At 33.8% G+C, this 22,011-nt stretch overlaps 1 protein-coding gene across 1 annotated transcript in view; it reads right to left on the minus strand.

Annotated features, from left to right (window-relative positions):
• The window catches only part of ERBB4 (erb-b2 receptor tyrosine kinase 4), a 529,970-nt gene that overhangs the window by 235,939 nt on the left and 272,020 nt on the right, over positions 1–22,011 (minus strand). The window contains exon 15 of the mRNA XM_032594121.1: positions 16,778–16,852. Within this exon, the coding sequence (XP_032450012.1) occupies positions 16,778–16,852 (75 nt within the window). The remainder of the gene's footprint in view (positions 1–16,777; positions 16,853–22,011) is intronic.

Raw genomic sequence — 22,011 nt, forward strand, 5'->3', positions numbered from 1 at the left:
TTTAGCGATTGACCAACTAGTCAAAACAAACAAAAAGATCTAAAGAACACAACTGTAAGTTTAAGATGGTATACAACAGGCACGAACTTGTAAAATTCATGCCAGTTATTCATTATATCAAGTAATGATAGTAAATAAGGAGAGCAAGAGCACAAGAGAGGGAGAAAGGGAGAGAGAAAAAAAAAAGAGAAGCCCTTTGAAGCAATATAGTCTTAGTATATTTTTAAAAAGTTTAAACATTACTATGACTTACTAAGTCATAGTTTTTGTTAATGTTTTATTTATTTATTATTTCAAACCTATTAAATTGCTAAAATATTAAAGATCTATTCATGTATATCTGAACATCTGGGATTACCTACAATCAATTAGGAAATCAACAAACTTTTAAAAAAGGTTAAACTTCCTTATCTATTAAGTAAGTCCTCTCTAGAACATGATTGATGGCACCATAAAGAAAACAAATGTGGAGCACCTGGGTGGTGCTCAAGTCATTATCTCATGGGTTAATGAGTTCGAGCCCCACATCAGGCTCTCTGCTGTCAGCATAGAGCCCTCTTCAGATCCTGTCTTCCTCACTCTCTGCCCCTCCCATGCTTGTATGCGCACTCTCTCTCAAAAGTAAATAAACATTAAAAAGAAAGAAAGATGGGGTGCCTGCATCACTCAGTGTCTGACTGAGCATCTGACTTTGGCTCAGGTCATGATCTCATGGTTGGTGAGTTCGAGCCCAGTGCCTAGCTCTGAGCTGACTGCTTGGAGCCTGGAGTCTGTTTCGGATTCTGTGTCTCCCTCTCGTTGCCTTACTCCGCTCGTGCTCTGTCTCTCTCCCTCTCAAAAATAAATGAACATGAAAAAAAAATTAAAAAAAGAAAGAAAACAATAAACTTATTAGAAGAAATTTCTAAACCATTAATTTCTTGGCAACTTTTGGTCAAAGACTTTCAGCCACGCTTTAATGGAACTCAACTGATTTTAGATAAATATAAAAATGATTTGCTATAGGGGCCTCTGTGTGACTCAGTTGATTAAGCTTCCGACTCTTGGTTTCCTGAGTTTTAGCTCCACATCAGGCTCTGGGCTGACAGTGCAGAGCCTGGTTAAGATTCTCTCTCTCTCCCTCTCTCTGCCCCTCCCCCCCCCCTTGCGCTGTCTCTGTCTCTTTCAAAACAAATAAACTTTAAAAAATGCTTTGCTATAAATTATATATGTGTATATATATACACATATACACACACACACACACACACACACATATATATATATATATATATATAATTAAAATGAGACTAATTCAAATGTTTTCTAACTCAAATGTTTAGTTCCATAATTTTTAATGTGTTGCTCATCTGGCTTTTTGAACCATGTTTAGCAAATTTGAATGATAAAATTGAATAGTTCCATGTACTTTAGTTGACATCCCTCTAAATATACTTTATATAATGTCAGATACACACACATACATGCTATTTTCTAATTTGTAAAAATCATAAAATTAGGAATTGCTTATCTTTAAATACAGGATCAGTAGTAAATCAATGCTAAGGAAAATAATGCAACCATTAAAAGGAGTTATAGCTCTTGATGTAGAAAGCTGTCTAGAATATATCAGTAAGGGAGTCGAGTAACCTTATGAGCAATGTGTGTGTTCTGTTGCCATACAAAACCTTTATTACTGTAAATAGGTATTAGTACATAGATAAAGACGTGGAAGAATAAACATACATATACACACACATACATCTATATTTAAACACGGGGAATGTTTTTTTTTGTAATTTTAAATTGTATTTTAAAATACATTGAAGACAATAACTAATATTAAAGAAAAACAGGAAGAAGAAAAAAAGGGAAAAAAACTGAATTATAGCTGGTGAGTTTTAACCAATAGGATGGTGAATTCTACCTTTACTTGCTTTAGATTTGAAACAGGCATATAGTTCACATGGCTAAAACAAGAATCACTGCTTGAGGATAGATTTAATTACATCAGAACAATCAGACTCACAGATATTTTATTTGTAAGAGACTATTTATCATAATTCCTTACTTAAGAGCATTTCAAAAGCATGAAATAGGAAAAACATTTCCGTATAATTTCCTGATATATTAATGTTTTGTACCTGCACGATTGCACACACACATACAAAATTGATGATGTTTGTTGTAATGATGTAATTTGGAGTAATTGTTATATATCAGCATATTGAAATTATCACTACAGATATTGAAATCTTTTAATTTCTCAGAACACATACAGGATGCTGTTAGATTCTGATTAAATATTTAACAGTCTTCTAATTTAATGAGTCTAGAGTCTCTGATAGCAAACCACAACCTGTTATTTTCCATGCAAAAATAAAAGAGGGTGACCTTCAGTTGAATACATGTAAAGCAACACATTGCAAATTATTGATGACTTGAGGATTAGTATCAGGATATTTTGAATGCAAAAATTAGCACAGCTTCTATTTGAAACTAATATCCCAACCCTTTACACATGCACACACACTAAACACTATCTTCCTTTTTGGCAAGATGAATTTATAGCTTCATAGAGAGTATTGAAGGGAAACTCCCTCAGCCTTTGCCCATCTATCTGCATCCTTCTCCATCCTGTATTTATTCTCTCCTAATGGTTGCAGGGTTTTGATCTCCAAGTGTAGTCCTTTCACATTTCCTTTGTCCCTAATGCTAGCTTCTTCAGGAAAATGCTATGATTGATGATCTCTTCTCTCTCCTGTATCTCTAGCCTTTCACTCTCTACAGGGCCTTCCCAAACAGACTCAAATTTCATCCATCTTCAAACTATTTTTCTCTTAACAATATTCCCTAACTATTTCCCTCTCTCCTTTCCTTCATATGTAAATTTCCCATGAGATATCAACACTTGACTAAATATCCACAATTTTAATTCACTTTGACTCTACGTCTACATATGGAGAGGCTTCCATATCTCTATGCTAAACTTTCCCATTTAGCATCGCTTGGATCTGTAAAAATCACCCCAAATTTAGCACAACCAAAAACAAATTCATGTTGAGTTTAGTACCCTTCCACTTGTGCCACCTCAACATTCATTTTAGTTTGCAAGCCAGAATAATTAATAATAATTTTTTCCCTTAATTACTTCATATCCATTTAATCACCAGGCCCAGTAATTAATTTTAAACTCTAAATATTTGTTGAGACTTCCCACTTCTCTCCATCTTTATCCAGCTTCCTGGTTTCCCAATTCCGTGCTTATTCACTGCCAATAGTCTCAACCACCCATTCCCATTCATTGTACTAGCTACATATATATATATATATATATATATATATATATATATACACACACATATACATATATACATATACATATATACATGCATGTATACATGTATACATATATGTGTGTGTACATGTATGTATACATGTATACACATATGTGTATACATGTATACACATATGTGTATATATGTATGTATACACATATATGTATATATATACATATATATATATATATATATATATATCAATAACTGTACCAACTCCAGAATCTTTATTTCAAGTATTCTACTTGCACATTTTCAGCTTCTCTCTTTTCCGTATGCCTACACTGGTATCCCTACATCAACAATGTGTGATAATGCTGGGAACTACAGCCATTGACCCTACCGTGTTTTCATTGTACATCAATCTCCCTTATAAACCAATTTCTCTCATTATGCAACTCAGTTTTTGTTACCTTTTGCTGTTGTCATTTATTTTCATATATCCTTAACACACTCGTCTCTACTTTCTGTCTTGAGTACTCACCTGGCAAAACTTCAATCCTGGGTGAACCCAATTTCCAAGTACCCATGCTTAAATTGGAACAATCATACTATAGCTGAATTAAACATAACAATGCTAACTGGAATCACTGTAATCTATAACCAGAAATCTCAAGTGGACCATCAGCACTCCCAGCATTACTATACTTCTAGGATGATGTACTTCTACTTTTGGTAGACTATCAAATCTTGTCTTTCCTAAAATTCCCAATATTGCCTCCCATACTCTCGTCTAAGATGATGACATAATCTTACATTTCATTTAAAAAGAGGACACATTGTGCACTGCCTCATCTTCTTCACCATCAAATCCACTATCTACCTGCATATTTACCTAGACACTCTGAATCCCTTCCAGTTACAATGGTCACACAATCTCTACTTCTTTCTATGACCACTTTAGTACTGAATTCCATCTCTTCTGATAACTAAAGAAAATTTTGCCTGAAGTTGTTCATTATTTTCTGGAACATAATTCTCTTCTTTCTTTTGAATCATTCTCATCAGTTTATTTATTTTTTAACATTTATTTATTATTGAGAGATAGAGAGACACAGAGCGTGAGCAGGGAAGGGGCAGAGAGAGGAGACACAGAATCCGAAGCAGGCTCCAGGGTCTGAGCTGTCAGCACAGAACCTGACGTGGGGCTCGAACTCACAAACTGTGAGATCACGACCTGAGCCAATGTCGGTCGCCTAACCTGCTGAGCCACCAAGGCGCCCCATTCTCATCAGTTTATAAATATGTTACAATGTTTCCCAACTAAGGCAAAACAACCCAAAAACTCTTTTCTCTTTATTTCATCATCTCCTTCCTTTGTAGCATTTCACTCCCCTCTGTCTAGGCACATTTTGTTCACTTGGCTTCAGGCATATTTTTTTTTCCTGGCTTTCCTCCTACCCCTAATCCCTCTGTTTCAATCTCCTTTGCAATTATATTATATTCTCCTCTCTTCTTCCCTTTAAATAATGGAGTAGCCTAAAGTTCATTGCTCAGTTTTCTTATCCATCTCCACTTTCTGCTTGTGGAATTTCATCCAGTGTTATGGATATAAATATGACCGACAATTCAGTCCCCAATCTTGAGCTGCAGAGTGTTATAATTATCTGCTCATGCAAAATTTTCACTCAGATATCAAATAAACATCTCAAGCTTATCACAGCCCCAACATGACTTTTCATTTCCCCCCTCAAAAGAAAATTGGTTCTACTTTCTTCTGAGTCTTCATTTTAGTTTATGATATCACCTTTCATCCAGTTACTTAGGTCAAAAACCCAGGTATCACTGTTTATATTTTTATTCTCCTTACCACAACCACACCAATGAATCTATTTACAGTATTCTTCATAGTAAATAATCATGCAAATATATAATTATAAACTGTATTTTCTCTTCCAGTCTATTGTAAATTTTACAGTATTAGGGATTATGTTAATTTTCTCTCCATTCTTTCCTCAGTTCCTAACATAGAGTAAACCTAACGGGTATTTACTGGCTGGTTTTATATATATAAGAATGTGTTTTTTTTATTCTTTCAAAAACAAATAAAATATGGTATGTTTGATTGTATCAACAGTGGGAAATTTTTTTAGCAGAAATCACTTTTCACCTTATCAAACAGAACAAAGTGACTATATATATATATATATATATATATATATATACAGTCTAGGATTCATGCTCTACCATCTGAACTCATTTCTATTCTCAATCAACTTTGCCTCATCCCACACATTCTACAGTATGAATTAGGGAGGAAAATCTAAACGAAAAGCCTGATAAAGCCCAGCACTATATTATCTGTTATTTTATTGCTGAGTGTTCATGAAATTTTGATTCTTATTTACATCCTTGATAGGTAAGTCTGGGGGTAACGGCATTATGGAATAAGTCTCATGGAAGTGGTTTTCATATGGGACCATTATAGTTTTAACAAATCTCTCCAGAATTTATAAATAACTTCATTAGAAAATATTTTTTAATTGAGCTTACATTTATTTGTAAATGTCTTAGATTAGTCACTGCTACATTAATAATATAAAAAATATATTTACATTATGCTACCATTACACAGGCTTATGTGCTTAGATCATGGGAAGCATTGTTCTATCTTAACCAAGCAATACCAGATGTATTAATCTAAAATATACTGTTTGAGGGCAAGCAATATAAAATCCTGTACATTGCAAGAAGGCTTGATAGGTAAAAGGACTAAAAGAAAAGACAATGGATAAAATTGTTTAAGTAGGCTATAAAATATTCAATCATCCTCATCATAAGAATAGCTCTTAAATGTTTTTCCATTTGGGAACCAGCCTAGTAGAAAGAAAGAAATGTGGTCCTTAGAATCAATCAGACACACTAAAGCTAAAATCTTTGCTCTGCCATTTACTAGCTAAGTGATCTTTGGTAAGTTGCCTACTTAGTCTGAACCTGTTTCCTCATTTGTAAAACTATAATGGTAATAACTATTTTTATATGTTTATCATGAAAATTAGGTGTGATAATGTAGCACACCTGGTATATATTAGGATTTTTCTTTTAAAGAATGGCATAAATAAGCTCTAAATATGAGATGATTTTATAAAAAGCAACACTATTCTGGGAAAAAAAGCAAGATCTGGTTTTGGTTGATTTGGTGCTTTGGTTTTCCCATTGGTCCTTTCATTCTTGGTACATAGAACAATGGTGCTAGCCACTCTTGGATTTGAACTTGGGACTTGAACTTTGGGAAGTGGGATCCAGAGGTTCAAGAATGAAGACACTTTGGAAAAGGAATTTTCTTTGCTCATTGAAAAAAAATCTTTTTCACTTCAACAAGTAAACTTTTTATGGTGAGAGGGTTTTGCTATTGCTGTTTTATTTTTACTCTACTAAAAGTAACTATAATTATTCCATAAATGACTCAAGCATATGGAATGCTTTACTCTGGGCAATCGAACAGAATGCCATAAAAACTGCAATGGCTACAAGCATTCAGAGTTTATTAGAGGTGGGTTTCCCTTTCCTTAACATTCATTCTTTAGTACTGAGTTGCTGTGAAATTATAATGAAATTATATCACTTTGGGTTTGAGGGCGGATGGTAAAGAAGAATGAAATCACTGTGAGGAATTTCATTGGTAAGTCAAAGTGTTCTCTGTTAATTAGCTTCTGCCTACATACATAGTATGGAAAAATAATTGTATGTTTATGAAAGAATGATTAGTTAGGAAATGTGTTTAGGCAATAAAAAAAAGCATGAAGAGAGCAATTTGAGTTAATATCTACACATCATTTTATGTAACCACATCACAGAAGGGGGTCTCACTTAATTAGATTCCTTTAGTTAAACAGGAAATATAAAAAAAGAAAAGATACTTAGGGTCTAATACAATGTGTTCCTAAGTTAAATGGGGGGATAGTTTTGATTCTTTTCTGAATATATATATACACACACACACATATATATCAAACATAAAAATAGAAACTTTAACTTACCCTTAAAAATTCTTCCTGCTTAAGTGTTTTTCCTTCATGACACAAAAATTGAAACAATATTTTAATAGAAATACTGGCTACAAAATGCAATTTTAAGGGAAGCTACACAATTCCAAACCTTGAGTGACTTTTAATTTAAAACATAGACTATTCTAAATCAGACCCAAATTATCATAATTTAGTCTGCTCTTGTGGAAGTTCATAAGATCTGTGTGCTTGTATAAATTAAATATACAGGTATATGCAATCGGTTCAGGCAAACAAATGTGTTCCTTGGATCTGTCTAACTCATCCCCTCTGCAATCTACTGCAGATGATAAACACTCTTCTAGATGTTAAACAGATGATAAACACCCTTCACATTCTAGAATCAAAATTTGTTACCTCCAGAGTGGGAGGCAAAAAAACAAAACAAAACAAAACAAAACAAAACAAAACAAAACAAAAAACCCTGTAATTTGTTTATATTACATTTTATTTCATCCTTTTATTTATTTAAAAAAAAATAATGTTTATTTTTGAGACAGGGTCAGAGCATGAACGGGGAAGGGTCAGAGAGAAAGGGAGACACAGAATCTGAAACAGGCTCCAGGCTCAGCTGTCAGCACAGAGCCCGACACGGGGCTTGAACTCACAGACTGTGAGATCACGACCTGAGCTGAAGTCCGACACTTAACCAACTGAGCCACCCAGGCACCCCTTATTTCGTCCCTTTAAATACCTATCATAAATACTATCTATATAATTGCATAGATTAGTACGTAATGAAAGGTTTTTTTTTAAGGTGTTGGTAACAGTATTCAAAGATTTGTGACAATTCTACAGCCGCACTGCCCAACAGATATGTAACGCAAGTCAATATGTTATTTAAAATATTCTAGGGGTGTGTGAGAGATGAAATTAGTTACAACAGAATTTTCATTCAATATATCCAAAATTATTAACATTTCAACATGTAATCAATGGACAAATTTTTAATGAGATACTTTGGATTCCTTTTTCATGCCATGTCTTTAAAATCCAATGTACCTTTTACAATCAGATCACACCTCAGTTTGTCTTCACCATATTTAAAGTGCTCAATAACCAGATGTGGTTAGCAGTTAACATATTGGACAGAACAGGTCTAGAGAACTCTTGGGGAAAACTCACCATCTGAAAATAAATGGAAAGGCCATAAATTTGGTGTTAATATTGGGATGGTTTGATCCTAATTATATATGTCAGTTACTGGTCACAAATGGAGTACTGAATACTCAGAGCCAACATGTACATTGAGACCTCATCCTACAGCATATAACTGTACAAAGAATTCCTGGTTTTGGTTCCAAAGCAATACTTAATTGCTTGCTTCTGGCTCTTTTTGTAAAAAACAAGGACTAAATTATTTGAAGATAGTAACACATTTCTCTCAGACTTAAAGTTATCCTTATATGGCAAAGTTGTGTGAGTCACAGAAATTTAAATTCCTTCCATGCAAGTCAAGACAAAAATATGTGAAGGATCACTGTAAATGTTATATGTGTGGGGCTCTTGGGTGGCTTAGTCAGTTAGGAGTCTGACTTCAGCTCATGTCCTGATCTCCAGTGCATGAGTTCCAGCCCCTGCTTTGGATCCTCTGTCTCCCTCTCTCTCTGCCCCTGTCCCGTTCATTCATTCTCTCTCTCTCTCTCTCTCTCTCTCTCTCTCTCTCTCCAAAAACATAAACATTTTTTAAAAGGAAATATGTGTGAAAATAAATAAAAGAAAAACCTTACTAAAAATGGAGCTGCAAAGCGCTGAAGGAGGAATTCTCAAGCACTACCACTCAGACCCCAAACAGAAGGAAGCTTACTTTACATATCCAGGCAGGAGGAAAGAATTTCTCCTCACCTGGCAACAACCCAGCCAATGAGAAGCTGTCACACTCTGCCAATGAGAAGCCAACACCAGCTTGAACAGTTTGAAACAGCCCCTCCTAACTTCTTCCTTGCCTCCATAAAAGCAAGCCCCTCTCCTCTCATCTGAATTTGCCAATGATTTGCCATATTTTGCCCTGAATTGCAATTCTCTGGTATTTCCAAATAAACTCATTTTTTATGGTGAAGTAGCTGAACTCTTGTTTTTTTTTTTTTTTTTTTTTTTTTTTTTTTTTTTTAAGGTTAACGGATGCTTAAGTCACCATGATAGATGCTGTAGGCAGAATTAGAAGATGGGTCTCTGTTATATAAGGATTCCATCCTATGGTATATAAACACACCTTCTCCCAGTTATTCAGTCAAACACTAATCTAGGTGCTATTCTAGGGGATTCAGCAGATGTAATTAAGGTCCCAAATCATTTGATTTTAAGATTCAATCAGGTGGATCTGATCTAATCACATGAGCTTTTAAATCTGGATATAGAGGTCAGAAAAATGAAAACTAAGAGATTCAAAAATGAATAGGTTTGGATGCACAATTGTCTTGGAATATAGAGCGGGCCACATGACAAAGAATGTGCTTGGCAATGAACACAATAAAATAGGAGTCCTACTACCAGGACCCACAACTCAAACAACCTGAATGAACTTGAATTTCACCTCTAGATGAAACACACCCCAGACAGAATCTTGATTTCAGCCCGGTGAGATCCTAAGAAGAGAACACAGCCAAGCCATTCCTGTATATTTACCTATAGAACTGTGCTTTTGTCTTGTTTTTTGAGCTGCTAAATTCATGGCAATTATTCACAGTAATAGAAAACTATATAGCAATTGAGCAATTCCTTCACTTTACCTAATTACAGAGTTGTTATTGTTTTTTTCAATCCTTACCATTTTAGTTATCAAATATATAATCCATATATACAATATTTTGAATTTCCAAATAGGTTTGGGGGTAAATTATGATAGTTTTAGATGCTAATTCACCAAAATTGTCACACTGAAGAAGTTTATTTTAATACATTCGCTTTTTTTATCTGTAACATTTTAATTTTTATTTATTTTTTTATTGAATTATAGCTGATACTCAATGCCACATTCGTTTCAGGCGTATATACTATATTCACCACATAGCATTCAGGTGAATATGCTATATTTACCACAGTGGAGCTACCATCTGTCATGATAAACTATTACAGTACCATCAATATAATCCCTATGATGTACCTTCAATCCCTGTAATTTATTCATTCTGTCAGCAGAATACATTCACTGTTATATAATTATTTTTTTCTGTCAAACACTGAAATAATTTCACATACAAACTAAGCTTGCTTTTAAGGACTGACCACAAGGGGTATGTATAAGATCAAAGATAATATGCTATATGTGGTAAGCCTCATCATATTATAGCATATTAATTCCAAATCATGCTATCAATAGTATTTGAGCACTCACTTCCATGGAAAGGCATTACCTTATGACTCTCCCTAGTTTACTGATAACTTGTGTCAGATGTTAGCAGGGGACCAAGTCAGATGTTATCTTTCTATATACATACATATAATTTGTTCAATATATTTACTTCTTAGTTCTTTGACAGAATAAGGTAATTTCTCTTTATTGGGAATTATATTGTTCATTTTGCTATATGCTACTTTTTCACTTCCTTTGCATTTTGTCAAAGAGTATATAAAATACCTATAAATGTTTGCAAAGCTTTTTTATTTTTGGTTGGTTGAAATTATAGGTGGCTCTTCATTGAAAAGTTACTTTTTAGAAATGAGATCTTATGAAATAGAATTTAATATTCTTGGGACAATAAAATCCCAATTAAAAATCCTGAGTAATACTGATCATATACTTATATCTCTAAATTGTATTTTATAAGAAAATAATGCCAGGGTCAACTCTTGGAGTAGTACATATGAGGACTTTTAAAACTATAAATATCTGCCTAAAGACAGGGGCAGGGCTTCAGGACCATATTTTACTTGTTTGCTTTCATATTTAATAAAAGACATTGGATTTTAGTAATGAATTTCAGCAACATTTAAGGTACTTTGAGATCATAGAGTATAAGCAGTCCTGACATCTTTACAAATCAGAGATTAATAATAATCAGAGAGTTACAGAACACTGTAAATTCTACACCAGAGAATGATGCTCATAGGAAAGACTGAAGAAGTATTCATAATGGATCACTCAACTCACTGAATTTTTTATCTGACCCTTAACTAGCATAATCAGCATCTTCTCAGTTCAATAATGCTATTTTTAGATTTTCTATTACAGTCCAAAGTCAATGCTCTTAAAAAATCTCTTTTGACTTTCAACCACAAGTATGACTTTTTCTGGTCACATTTTTACAGTTAGCATGCTTGAGTATAATATTAATGTTCCTAGGATCCCTAAAAGCTTTGGTAACAATGTGTGGGCATTTCGATATTGAAACAAAGCCACTGATGCAACCTTATGCCATTAAATACTTCTACTTAAAGTAACCATGTGAAACTCCATGAACAGTAATTAACAAAAACTGAACTGTTTTGCTCTTGTAATTCTTTGGTAACTTTTGGTATTTTATATGTACTGGAAACTGTGGGACACAAATCAGCTGGAAAAGAAGAAATTCACACACTCTCCTTCACCTCTTTGAACTCTCTTAAATTCAAAAGTAAATTTAATATACAGAATGTGGTGGACTGAGGATAGACTTATAATAAAAAGCCTGTGTACTTTTATTTATTGGACTTAAGGATCATAACATAACTGCCACTCATCTGAGGAAACCATCTATGGGCTATTTTGACCATTTGATACGGACATAAGTTATGAACCAAGTTCCTTGAGGGCAAACAAACAAAGAAAAAAGATTGTGCCATTTGTGAAAGCGGTGCCAAGAATATCACATCTTCTCCCTCATCTATCACACACGGGTCACACTGCTAAAGAATAAACTGTTATGTGACCTCTTAGGTAATAACCACCACACCAGAAAGTAAAAGTGTGATACAGGCATTAAAATGTGACAGGAATATAAAACGTTTCAAATATCTGCCCAGATGAGATTTAGAGAATTAAACTGATTTCAGTTACCTTACTTCATATTGTGAAGTGTCTAGAATAACTGAATTGGAGCAGATAGCCAGATAAAAAATTTTGAACAGAAATCTAGTACTTCTCACAATTCCTGTCACAAATTCAAAAAGAATTATTAGTTTATATTTTGGACTTCTAACTAATAAAAAGAAATGCTTTGCCAATAGAGCCTTTGCTTGTTTAGATGAACACATGTTGGCCCTGATGGAGTGAGAGACTAAGATTATAAAAAGCTTGGGATATATGGTTGGCAAAGAAACTAAAATAGAATAGAACTAAATGCTTTGTTCTATTACAATCTATATGAAAATAGCATATGTGCAAGCTCAAATAAATAGCATAAAAAAGAATAATAAAAAAAACTTGCTGAACACATTTTTTCATAAGATTCTTTATAAGAAAAAGAAGAACATCCAAGTAAATGTTAGTTGTAAGGCATTGAATTCAGATAAGGAAAATATGGAAAAGGCCTGAAATTCAAGTATTATTTTCATTACAAGTAGAATATTCTAGGAGATTACAGGTAAAAGAAAATCAACAACAGCAACGATCTTTTCCATCCTATCCTATCTTCCTGGAAGAAATTCCAGCAACAGCCTGTAAGGTAAATGGAGTGTGGAAAACCAATTCACAAATTGCAGGCTTGGGAAAGAGTAACACTGCTTAGAAAATGAAAGTCGATCAAGATTGGAAGCATTTCACCTGTTTTCATTTAAATCTTCAATCTTTTTTCCTTCTGGTTTAGGAAACAGAATACAACATAATGGGGCAGTAGGGAGTATGAATCCTAAATATTTCGAAATGGCCACATTGCCATGTTCAGTGCAATTTTGTGTGACTAAAAGAAAACTAGGCATTTGGGTAATCTCCCAGTTAAAACATAGTTTACAAAACTGAAAGCAATTACTTTCTACCATGTTTTTTTTTTAATCTCCCTATTATGTAAGATTTACTTTAATCAATTAAGACGGAGGCATAAAAAAAACATTCACAGAATTTAAAAATGGAAAATAAACTGAAATATTACTAAGCTAGTCCCCTGTTTTCAATTAACTGTGTACCCACCACATTTCAGAGAGGTAAACATTTACTGAAAAAAGCATTTACCTGAAAAAAAGGTAATATTTATTACTTTCACTTCTCACCCAATCCATGTCAAAATGTTCCATGGTCATAAACACTTTTCATGGTGTCCAAGCTATATCTTTCTTGTAAATTCCAAACTACTTATAAGCAGCCTATGACAAGTCCATTAATTCTGAGAAGTCAACACAACTGAAGAGTCATACTGCTTTAAATTTAAGTTCGAAAGAAATATTAATTAAATATATCCAGAGTTTCTAAAAGGAATACATAGCTCCCTACTACCAATTTTTTAAGTCATTATGCTTAGAAGTAGGAGGCACAATTTAGATGCTTAAAAGCTTAGAAATTCTGATATATCAGTTTTGTAGTCAATAAACTATTGGATTTATGCCCTGCCGATACATAAATATTTGTGCCCTGCTGATAGCATATATATATGCTAGTAGAACATAACCTCATGAGATTTTTAAAAAAGATTTTTTTCCAATATTTCAACTAGAGATGTAACTACCACCAATGAATATATATACTTGATAATATCTCCTAACCATTTAATCATCATACCAATATTATGAGGTATAAGAATTTCCATTTTAAAAATTATCAAATTATCATCCCATTTTACAGACAGGAAACATGGCAGAGCAAATACTTGAACCCAGGCTTTCACATTCAAAAACTTCTGCTCTTTACTTGTACAAAGGCCTACAGATGATTTTTCATAGGAATCATGGGCTGAATTGTGCTGAATTGTACTCTATTACTGGACATGGTCACCTACCTACTTATGACAAAGCTAATCTGAATTAGGTATTAGTCTGAGAATACAGGAAATGGCCTGAGAGCCCAGGCAAGTAATAGGATTGAAAATTCCCAAAACATGTTGGAAATATTAAATCTATAGTAAGATACACTATGATTTTGAGTTACACAACCTTAATTACCAGAATTGAAAACCACTAGGGATCTACCACTATGGTTTTAACTCTTTCTCTGTCTCTTCATATGCCTCTGCCTGTGACCTACTGCCAAAGATACCAGTGGACCTCTTAAAACAGTGATCCCTGAGGTGAAGAAATAAATGCCCTCCCTTCCACCAAGGGACCCACCAGAAGTCGTAGAGGTATAAGTCAAACTTTCCTGGGTGACTTTGAGAGATTTTCCTACTCCCCCTAGGAGTTATGTTCCCCCATGTCCAACATTTAAAATCATTTGATATATAGCAAAATAATAAATAACAACATTTACTGGGTGATATTTGAGCTAGGCATATTCTATGGACTCCATCAATGCTCACAACCAATTTGTAAACTATATTAACATTCCTATTTTATACATGAAGAAAGTAAGGCTCAGATAATTAAGGAACTTACCCAAGGTTACATATCTAAAAAATGATAGAGCCTTGCTCTGAACCTAGAAAATCTGATTCCAAAGACAGCACACTTAGTCACCACATTATATTGCCTCTCATTAGTTGGCTGGAATAATTATAAGAAAGTCATTAAAACGATGTGAAAACACTCTTCATAATGATAGTGCAGTGACTCAACCAAAGTCTCAAGGAGGAAAATTATTTCATAAATATAGAAACAATATAAAATGGGTCTTGGCTTATAAAACTGAGCTTTGGGCCATAAGACATGCACTTTCTCTTTCTCTCTCTCTTGCTGATTTTTTCCATACTTTAAACTTTGCTCTAAAGAACTGTATTAACTAGTCTGAATTGATCCCAAGTGTCAAAGTGCCACTGTTGTATAAATCATTTACTTCTACTGCACCCTTTTTAAAAAAAAAAAAGAATTTATTTTTAATAGAATTAAATAACCTTTTAATAAGAGATAACACTTACTTGATATTTTCCAAAAACTTTTAAAAGGCAAATATCATACAAATGAAAAATTATGACTAAATGTAATGACATAGATGGACCTCATAAATATAATATTGAGCAAAAGAGGCCAGGGACAAAGAATACATATATATGATTCAATTTATATAAAGTGCAAAAACAGGCAAACTCCTGTTAGCACTCAGGACAATGGTTCCCTTGGAGTGGAGCACAAGGGTGTTTCTGTTTCTACTACTATTCTGTTTCTTGATCTGGCTGATGGTTATATAAACGTTTCATTCGAAGAAATTCACTGAGTTTTACACCTATGTTTTGTATACTTTTATACTGTTAAATTTGATGTTAAATTTGAATTTAAAAATGTACATTAAAAGGCAATATTTCATCCCAAACTGTCATCTTGCTTATTGTAATTTATCACTACCCTCTCACTTCCAGAAGATACAATTAACTTGTTTCATAAAGAAAGCAAACAGTACTTCTACGTAACATTGTAAATTACTATGTTCCTAAAATGAAATGTTTTAAAAGTCTAATTTATTGAAGTCTAATTTATAGACAGTAAAATTCATCCTTTTTAATGTGCTTAACCATGATACTTGACAAGCACATACATTCGTGTACCCATCACCACTGTCAAGAGAGAGAATGGTTCCATCACCCTCCTCCAAAATTCCCTCATGTCCCTTGCCAGGCTTACCTGGCAACACTACCACAAGCAACACTGATCAATTTTCTGTCCCTACAGTTTTGCCTCTTCCAGAATAATACCACATAAATTGAATCATCTGGTATGTATTCTTTTTAAGTATAGCTTCTTTCATTTAGCAAAATGCATTTGAGATCCATCTGTGTTTTGCATGTATCAATAGTTTGTTCATTTCTATTGCTGAGTAGCACTGCAATGTATGGATATATCACAACTGAAGAACATTTGAGTAGTTTCCAGTTTTGGGTGATTTTGAGTAAAGCCACTATAAACCTTCATGCATGGGTTTTTGTATGAATCTGAGTGATATATTTTGTTTTGTTTTGTTTTGTTTTCATTCCAACTTGTACTTTTACCTGCACAAAATATTTTCTATAGTGCTTTTAGTCTATGGTAATTCAGAAGCCTACAGAATACTATACCAATCAGCTCAAAACAATATAAGATCAGAAAAGGACTCAAATTAAACAAGAAACATCTTACGAAAATAGATCAACTTTTATAAATTCCTCTCTTAAAAATGTTTAGTTTTGCAATAATCTACAAAATTAATTTTAAAAATTCTCTTAAAGTTCTAGGTTAATAATTTGAAATCCTGTTTAAATTGTACAAAATTGAAAACCAATGACACTACTAATTTGGATGCTAAAATCATAATGAGTAAAGAAAAAAGAAGTAAGTGATGTGGTTTGAAAAGTAGTGTTATATGCCTATTTCATAACTCCCTAATTTAACATATTATCAATTTCACCCAACTGGTTAGTAGTTTGTAAACATGATAATTTGAAAAGGATTTGAGTGACAAAATGGAAACATGGTAGATGTTACCTAGCATGTTGTGGTAAAGTGGAATGGCCCGTCCAAGGATAGTAAATGCAGTCATGACTAGTGGGGCCGCTACACCTGCAGGCAATTACAGAACAGAAAACATCATTCTCCATTCACAGCGGCATGCGCACACATGCACCAGTGCTCACACACGGAGCCTTGGAGGAAGAACATGGGAAGCAAGCACACCAAGTACCTATCCATCAGGCCGATGCAGTCTTCAATACGTGAGCCTATGCACCTGCAGAAGATCCAAATTTAAAAAATACAAGGAAAGAAAAATTAGTCATTTAAAAAAAATCAGTCAGATAAACACTAATTGTGTCAAATTCATAATTACGGTTATTAGACAATTTTGGAACACTGTGAATTTAAAGCCAGTGAGAAGATTATTGCCTGATGGATACAAAGAAATAGGTTGCAAATACCATCCGCATGGAATGCAAAGAAACATGTCCACAGTAAAGGAAACTGTACCCTGTTTCTGTGGATAACTTCTAAACACATATGACTCATTTCCAATACTCAATTCATTTGCATCATGAGTACATGTCTTGCTGAATGACTTGATATTTCAATGATTATAAATGGTTTCATGTATACAGTTTCTTCTAAAAGCACTTAAGTTTAAGTAAAAACTAAAGTCAATAAAAAATGAAACATGAGCTACTCAATATAATAACCTGATGCTTAATACTCATTAAAGATGGATTATGGCAGAAAATGAGTTAACATGCTTTAATGCTATTCTTATGGATACTTTACATAATCACATTATTCCATTCCTTGGTTGTGACGGTTTTTAAAACATACTTATCTTTAAACATGAATTCATTTAAAAAGCAAATTAACTGGTTTTACCAGGACTGCAGTTTATCTTGACGCTCTATTTTAAAAGCACAGTGCCATAACAGACAAACAATAGGTTTTTAAAGTGCCATAATATTTAACTCAAACAATAATAAATAAATACTCTCCAAGGAAATGCACAAACTGAGAAGCAGGTAACTAAAGAATTCACTGGAATTATATAAGTACACAAAATCCGGATGTACGGTCCCTAGAATTTCATTTTGAGGTATTATGGAAATATTACTTCTTCCATCTTCCAATGTACAAATTGTATTTCCTTCCCTTCTCTCTCATCAAATACATATATCTACGGTGCATTATCAAGATTCCCTCCACAGCTATGATTTATAGGACTGTCTAATTCTGCTGATCACAAATGTTTTTTCCAAACTCTAATTTCTGAAACTGAAAAGGAAGCTGAAGTTAAAATCACCATATAATGAAGTAATAAGGGACTCGTGTATAAGGCCAGACTGTCTACTATATCCTTAGATAACTCTCAACATTGGTAAACTAATGTAACTATGTATAATAATAATTAAGTCAATATTTCCCTGCTTCATGAATATCTGCTATAACATTTCTACTAGGTGGAAAATTGTTTTCATTTTGAGCATTGGTTTTGAATAGCCCAGAAAAAATTTAATGTACAGAAAAATGGGGAATACACTGTGAAAAAAGTCTTTTAAAAAAGCAAGAAATACAAATAAAAATATATAGCACATAGCATTGAATTGGTACTATAATCCATAACCAAAACCATTTCTTGAAATGGAAAAAGTAACTACTAAAAATGTTTTCAAACTGTCTTATATGATATTCTTTTTATTTTATTCTGAAGAACTTATTTTTTTCCTAGGTTCCTATTATATCTTCTTCCAAGTGCTTTTTTATACAGTATTACCATTTGGTAAAATTAATAGTCTACTTCTTATTTCCAAGTGAGAATCTGAAAGCTATGATTAATTTGCAATCTGTGTCTTTACAATAACATTTGAAATATAAAAATATTTGAAAGTGAAATTCAACTTGAGGGTAAAGTGTGAATAATGAAAGATCTTTATTCATCCATTAAAAAAACATGCTTGTAGGCCTACTAAGTGTTGCTACTCTTCTAGGAGCTGGGCAGTGGGGGGGATGATGAATTAGACACATTTCCTATTCTTAATGAGCTCACAATTTAATGCATAATAGGAGATAGATTCATAACCAGATGTATATTGTTTAATGTGATAAATATAAAAAGAGACATGAAAGAGTGGCTTAAGGGAGCATAGAGGAGGGACACTTAGCTTTAGAAATTCATGTTAATCCTCATGGAGAAGTTAGGAAGCTGAAATGCAGGGTGCTGAGAACCTGGGTTGGAGTAGCAGTCATTTCTAAGGGGTAACAAACAGCAGGAACAAAAGCATAGATCTGAGGAAATTTAGAGTGCACATGAAAAACTGCAAATAATTCTGAGTAGTCAGGGAGCAAACAAAACATGAGGTGACAGGAAGAGGGAAAAGAAGCGAGATCATTTAGACAGGAGCCAGAATTTGAAGGCTATTTGCTCAGGGGCAAACTTAATGGAGAACCACTGCAGGGTTTTGAAGTAGTGGATTTGCTAGATTTGTATTTTACATGGATCTCTGCCCTGTGAAGGCTAGTCAGCTGGGATCCAGGTAGATTCCTTTGGCACCAAGATTCTTTTAGTGTATGTAAAAGATGAAAAAGGATTACACCGGGGAAATGGCAACTAGGATAGAGGCAGGGGGCCAGATTCAACAAATGCCTTCAAAGGTATGGTGGGTGGGGTGGGGAAGAGAAGTTGATGGCTGATTTGATGAAAGAAAAGTAGGATCAGAGGAGTTAAACATGCAGTACCATCAGTGAGGGAATGCAGGAGGAGGGACACCTTTTCTTGTGTGTGTGTTGGGGGAGGTGGGGTTGATAATTTCAGCTTTATGGATCTACAGTATGCATCCAATGTGGTTGTCCTACATCTGGGTAGGGAATGTTCCTCGCCAGCTGGAAAGAGAGGCCTGTGGTTGTAGGGTGTGAAGGCACCAGTGTGATGATCAGTTTTGAAACAGCATACAGAAGAAAGTTGAAATCATGTAAGTGGGTAAGATAGCTGAAGAAGGATCTATAAAGTGAGAAAAGAGGAGACTGAGACTGAAACTCAAAGAACTCCGATAACCAGTAAATGACCTAAGATAAGCTCATATGCCAGAAGCATGAGAAAATATTGAGCAAAATCAAGTAATTACAGCATCATTGTGGGAGCCAAATCAGGAGAGACATTCAGGAGTAACTGTCAAAATCAAATGCAAAGAGAGGTCTAATAAAATAAGAACTACTGAGAACATTTTAGTTGTCATTGTCAAGGTCACCAGAATTTCAACCACTGTGAGTTGAGAAGCATATTGGACATAAGCAAAGCAAGGGAAAAGGAAGGTGAGCACTGAGGGGGCAGGATGTGGGGTCAGGAAAGTTTGTTGAGGGAACTCTTGAGGAATATTTGAGATGTAGACATATTTAAAAGCTAAAGATGAAAGAAACAATGAAAGACAAATAATAAAAGTGTGACTAAAGCAGCACCATCCTTTGTAAGTACAAGTCACTGTGTATTTAAAGATGTATACTCTATTTCAACCCTTTGGACTTCATATAAGCAACTAATTAGCACATGTAATTTATATTGATTCAGCAAGATCACAGAATAATGGAAGCATTAAACTTTTGAAGAGTCAAAATCTCAAATATGAGATCAAAATCAGATAAGGAATAACGTAACTCTACAAAATTAGTGTTACAAAGTAAAAAATTTAAAGGAAGATCAGAAACTGTAACATGTCAATATAACATATTACAAAAGTATCTGCAATTCTGAACACTGAGTTGTGTTTAACATTTGCCACTATTTACTGATTTGTAAGCACTTTGATATACCCACCTACCTTAGTTGAGATATTTTGACAAGATCTTCAAATTTTGAAATGAAAGTGGAGTATTTTAAAATTTCAATTAAAAGAGTATAGACAATAATTTCACAAACAGCTCTTCTTTCCTTTTATAAATGAAAATTCTTTCACCATAGAAATTTAAAAAAATATATAAAAAGGGTTGATAAAAAAAGATAAATGCATACAGGGCATTTAATAATATGGAAACCATGATTCTACAATTAACAAAAATATTCAATGCAAATTTTCAAAGACGCCTATGAAAAACAAATATTCTAGTCCATGACTAAAAACCAAAACTGCATTGATATTTGTCATGGATTAGATTTTAGTGTGGAAACCACACACAAAAAATCCCCTTACAGGAATTTAATTACATACTAAATTTAGTTTACAAGTCTTTTTTTTTAATTCTATCCTGCTATTTTCAAATATGAAGATCATTCCTAAGTTTTAAATTCTTGCTCATCATTTCAAAATATGGGGATCTTACTAATTTCTGAATTTAGCTATCACTATCTCTGATGTGCAGTTGGTGTTCAGTATAACCAAGTTGAGGAATGAATCAAACGAGAAAAGCCTGCTAAAATAAAAGTTCTCTAGTCAAGGCAAGAAGAGACAATGTTATTCCCCACCCCTCTAGGGATATTAATGAGAATCTCCTGATACGTGCTAAATGGATAACCTATTTTAAAAGTATCTAAAGAACTTATTAGAGCCAATATATTTAATGTACTTCCAGAGTAATAAAAGTGCTTTTAAGGTATTACACACATAATTTTATTTTCAGAAAATCATTGAACAGTATTCAAAGTAAGAACTTTCCTTCTAAAAAATGTGATTCAAAAGACTATTTCCAGTAACTTGGTTCTTGAATTATCTACCTGACATAATATCAGCATATAAAAGGAAAGCGGTTTTCCAAAGTGGGGTTGGCATGGTGAGCTCACACGCACAGACAGGTCAATTATTACATGTATTTAGGAATAAAAATAGTCACTCGTCACGTCATCTCCACTGGCCCTGTGATCTTTCTAGAGAAAGATCCTACTTCTACATGCAATTTGAAAAGAAGGGACTAAGTGGACAGAGCACCTCATGGCTTCACTCAAGAATCTCAGAGCACAGTGCTACACAACAGTAATATAGAATAGGATTTAGGAATTTAGGAGTTCTGGGATTGGGATGACAAAACTCTCATGAAGTGAGTGAACCTGGACAATATGGAGGATATTGGGAAAAGGATGGCAGGAAGCTAAATGAAAACAAACACACAAATCCTTCAGGACTAAATCATTCCTTTCAATCCATTTACCTTGGAAGATGCCAGGGAATACAACATCCAATTCTGTCTCCCCATCATTCTGCAACAGTTGATTTAAAGACATTTTTCTATTTACTTGGAGTTCCTAAATGGCCTGGTCAGATTTGTTC

This window comes from Lynx canadensis, chromosome C1 (assembly GCF_007474595.2).
Source record: "Lynx canadensis isolate LIC74 chromosome C1, mLynCan4.pri.v2, whole genome shotgun sequence".
NCBI classification, from domain to species: Eukaryota; Metazoa; Chordata; class Mammalia; order Carnivora; family Felidae; genus Lynx; species Lynx canadensis.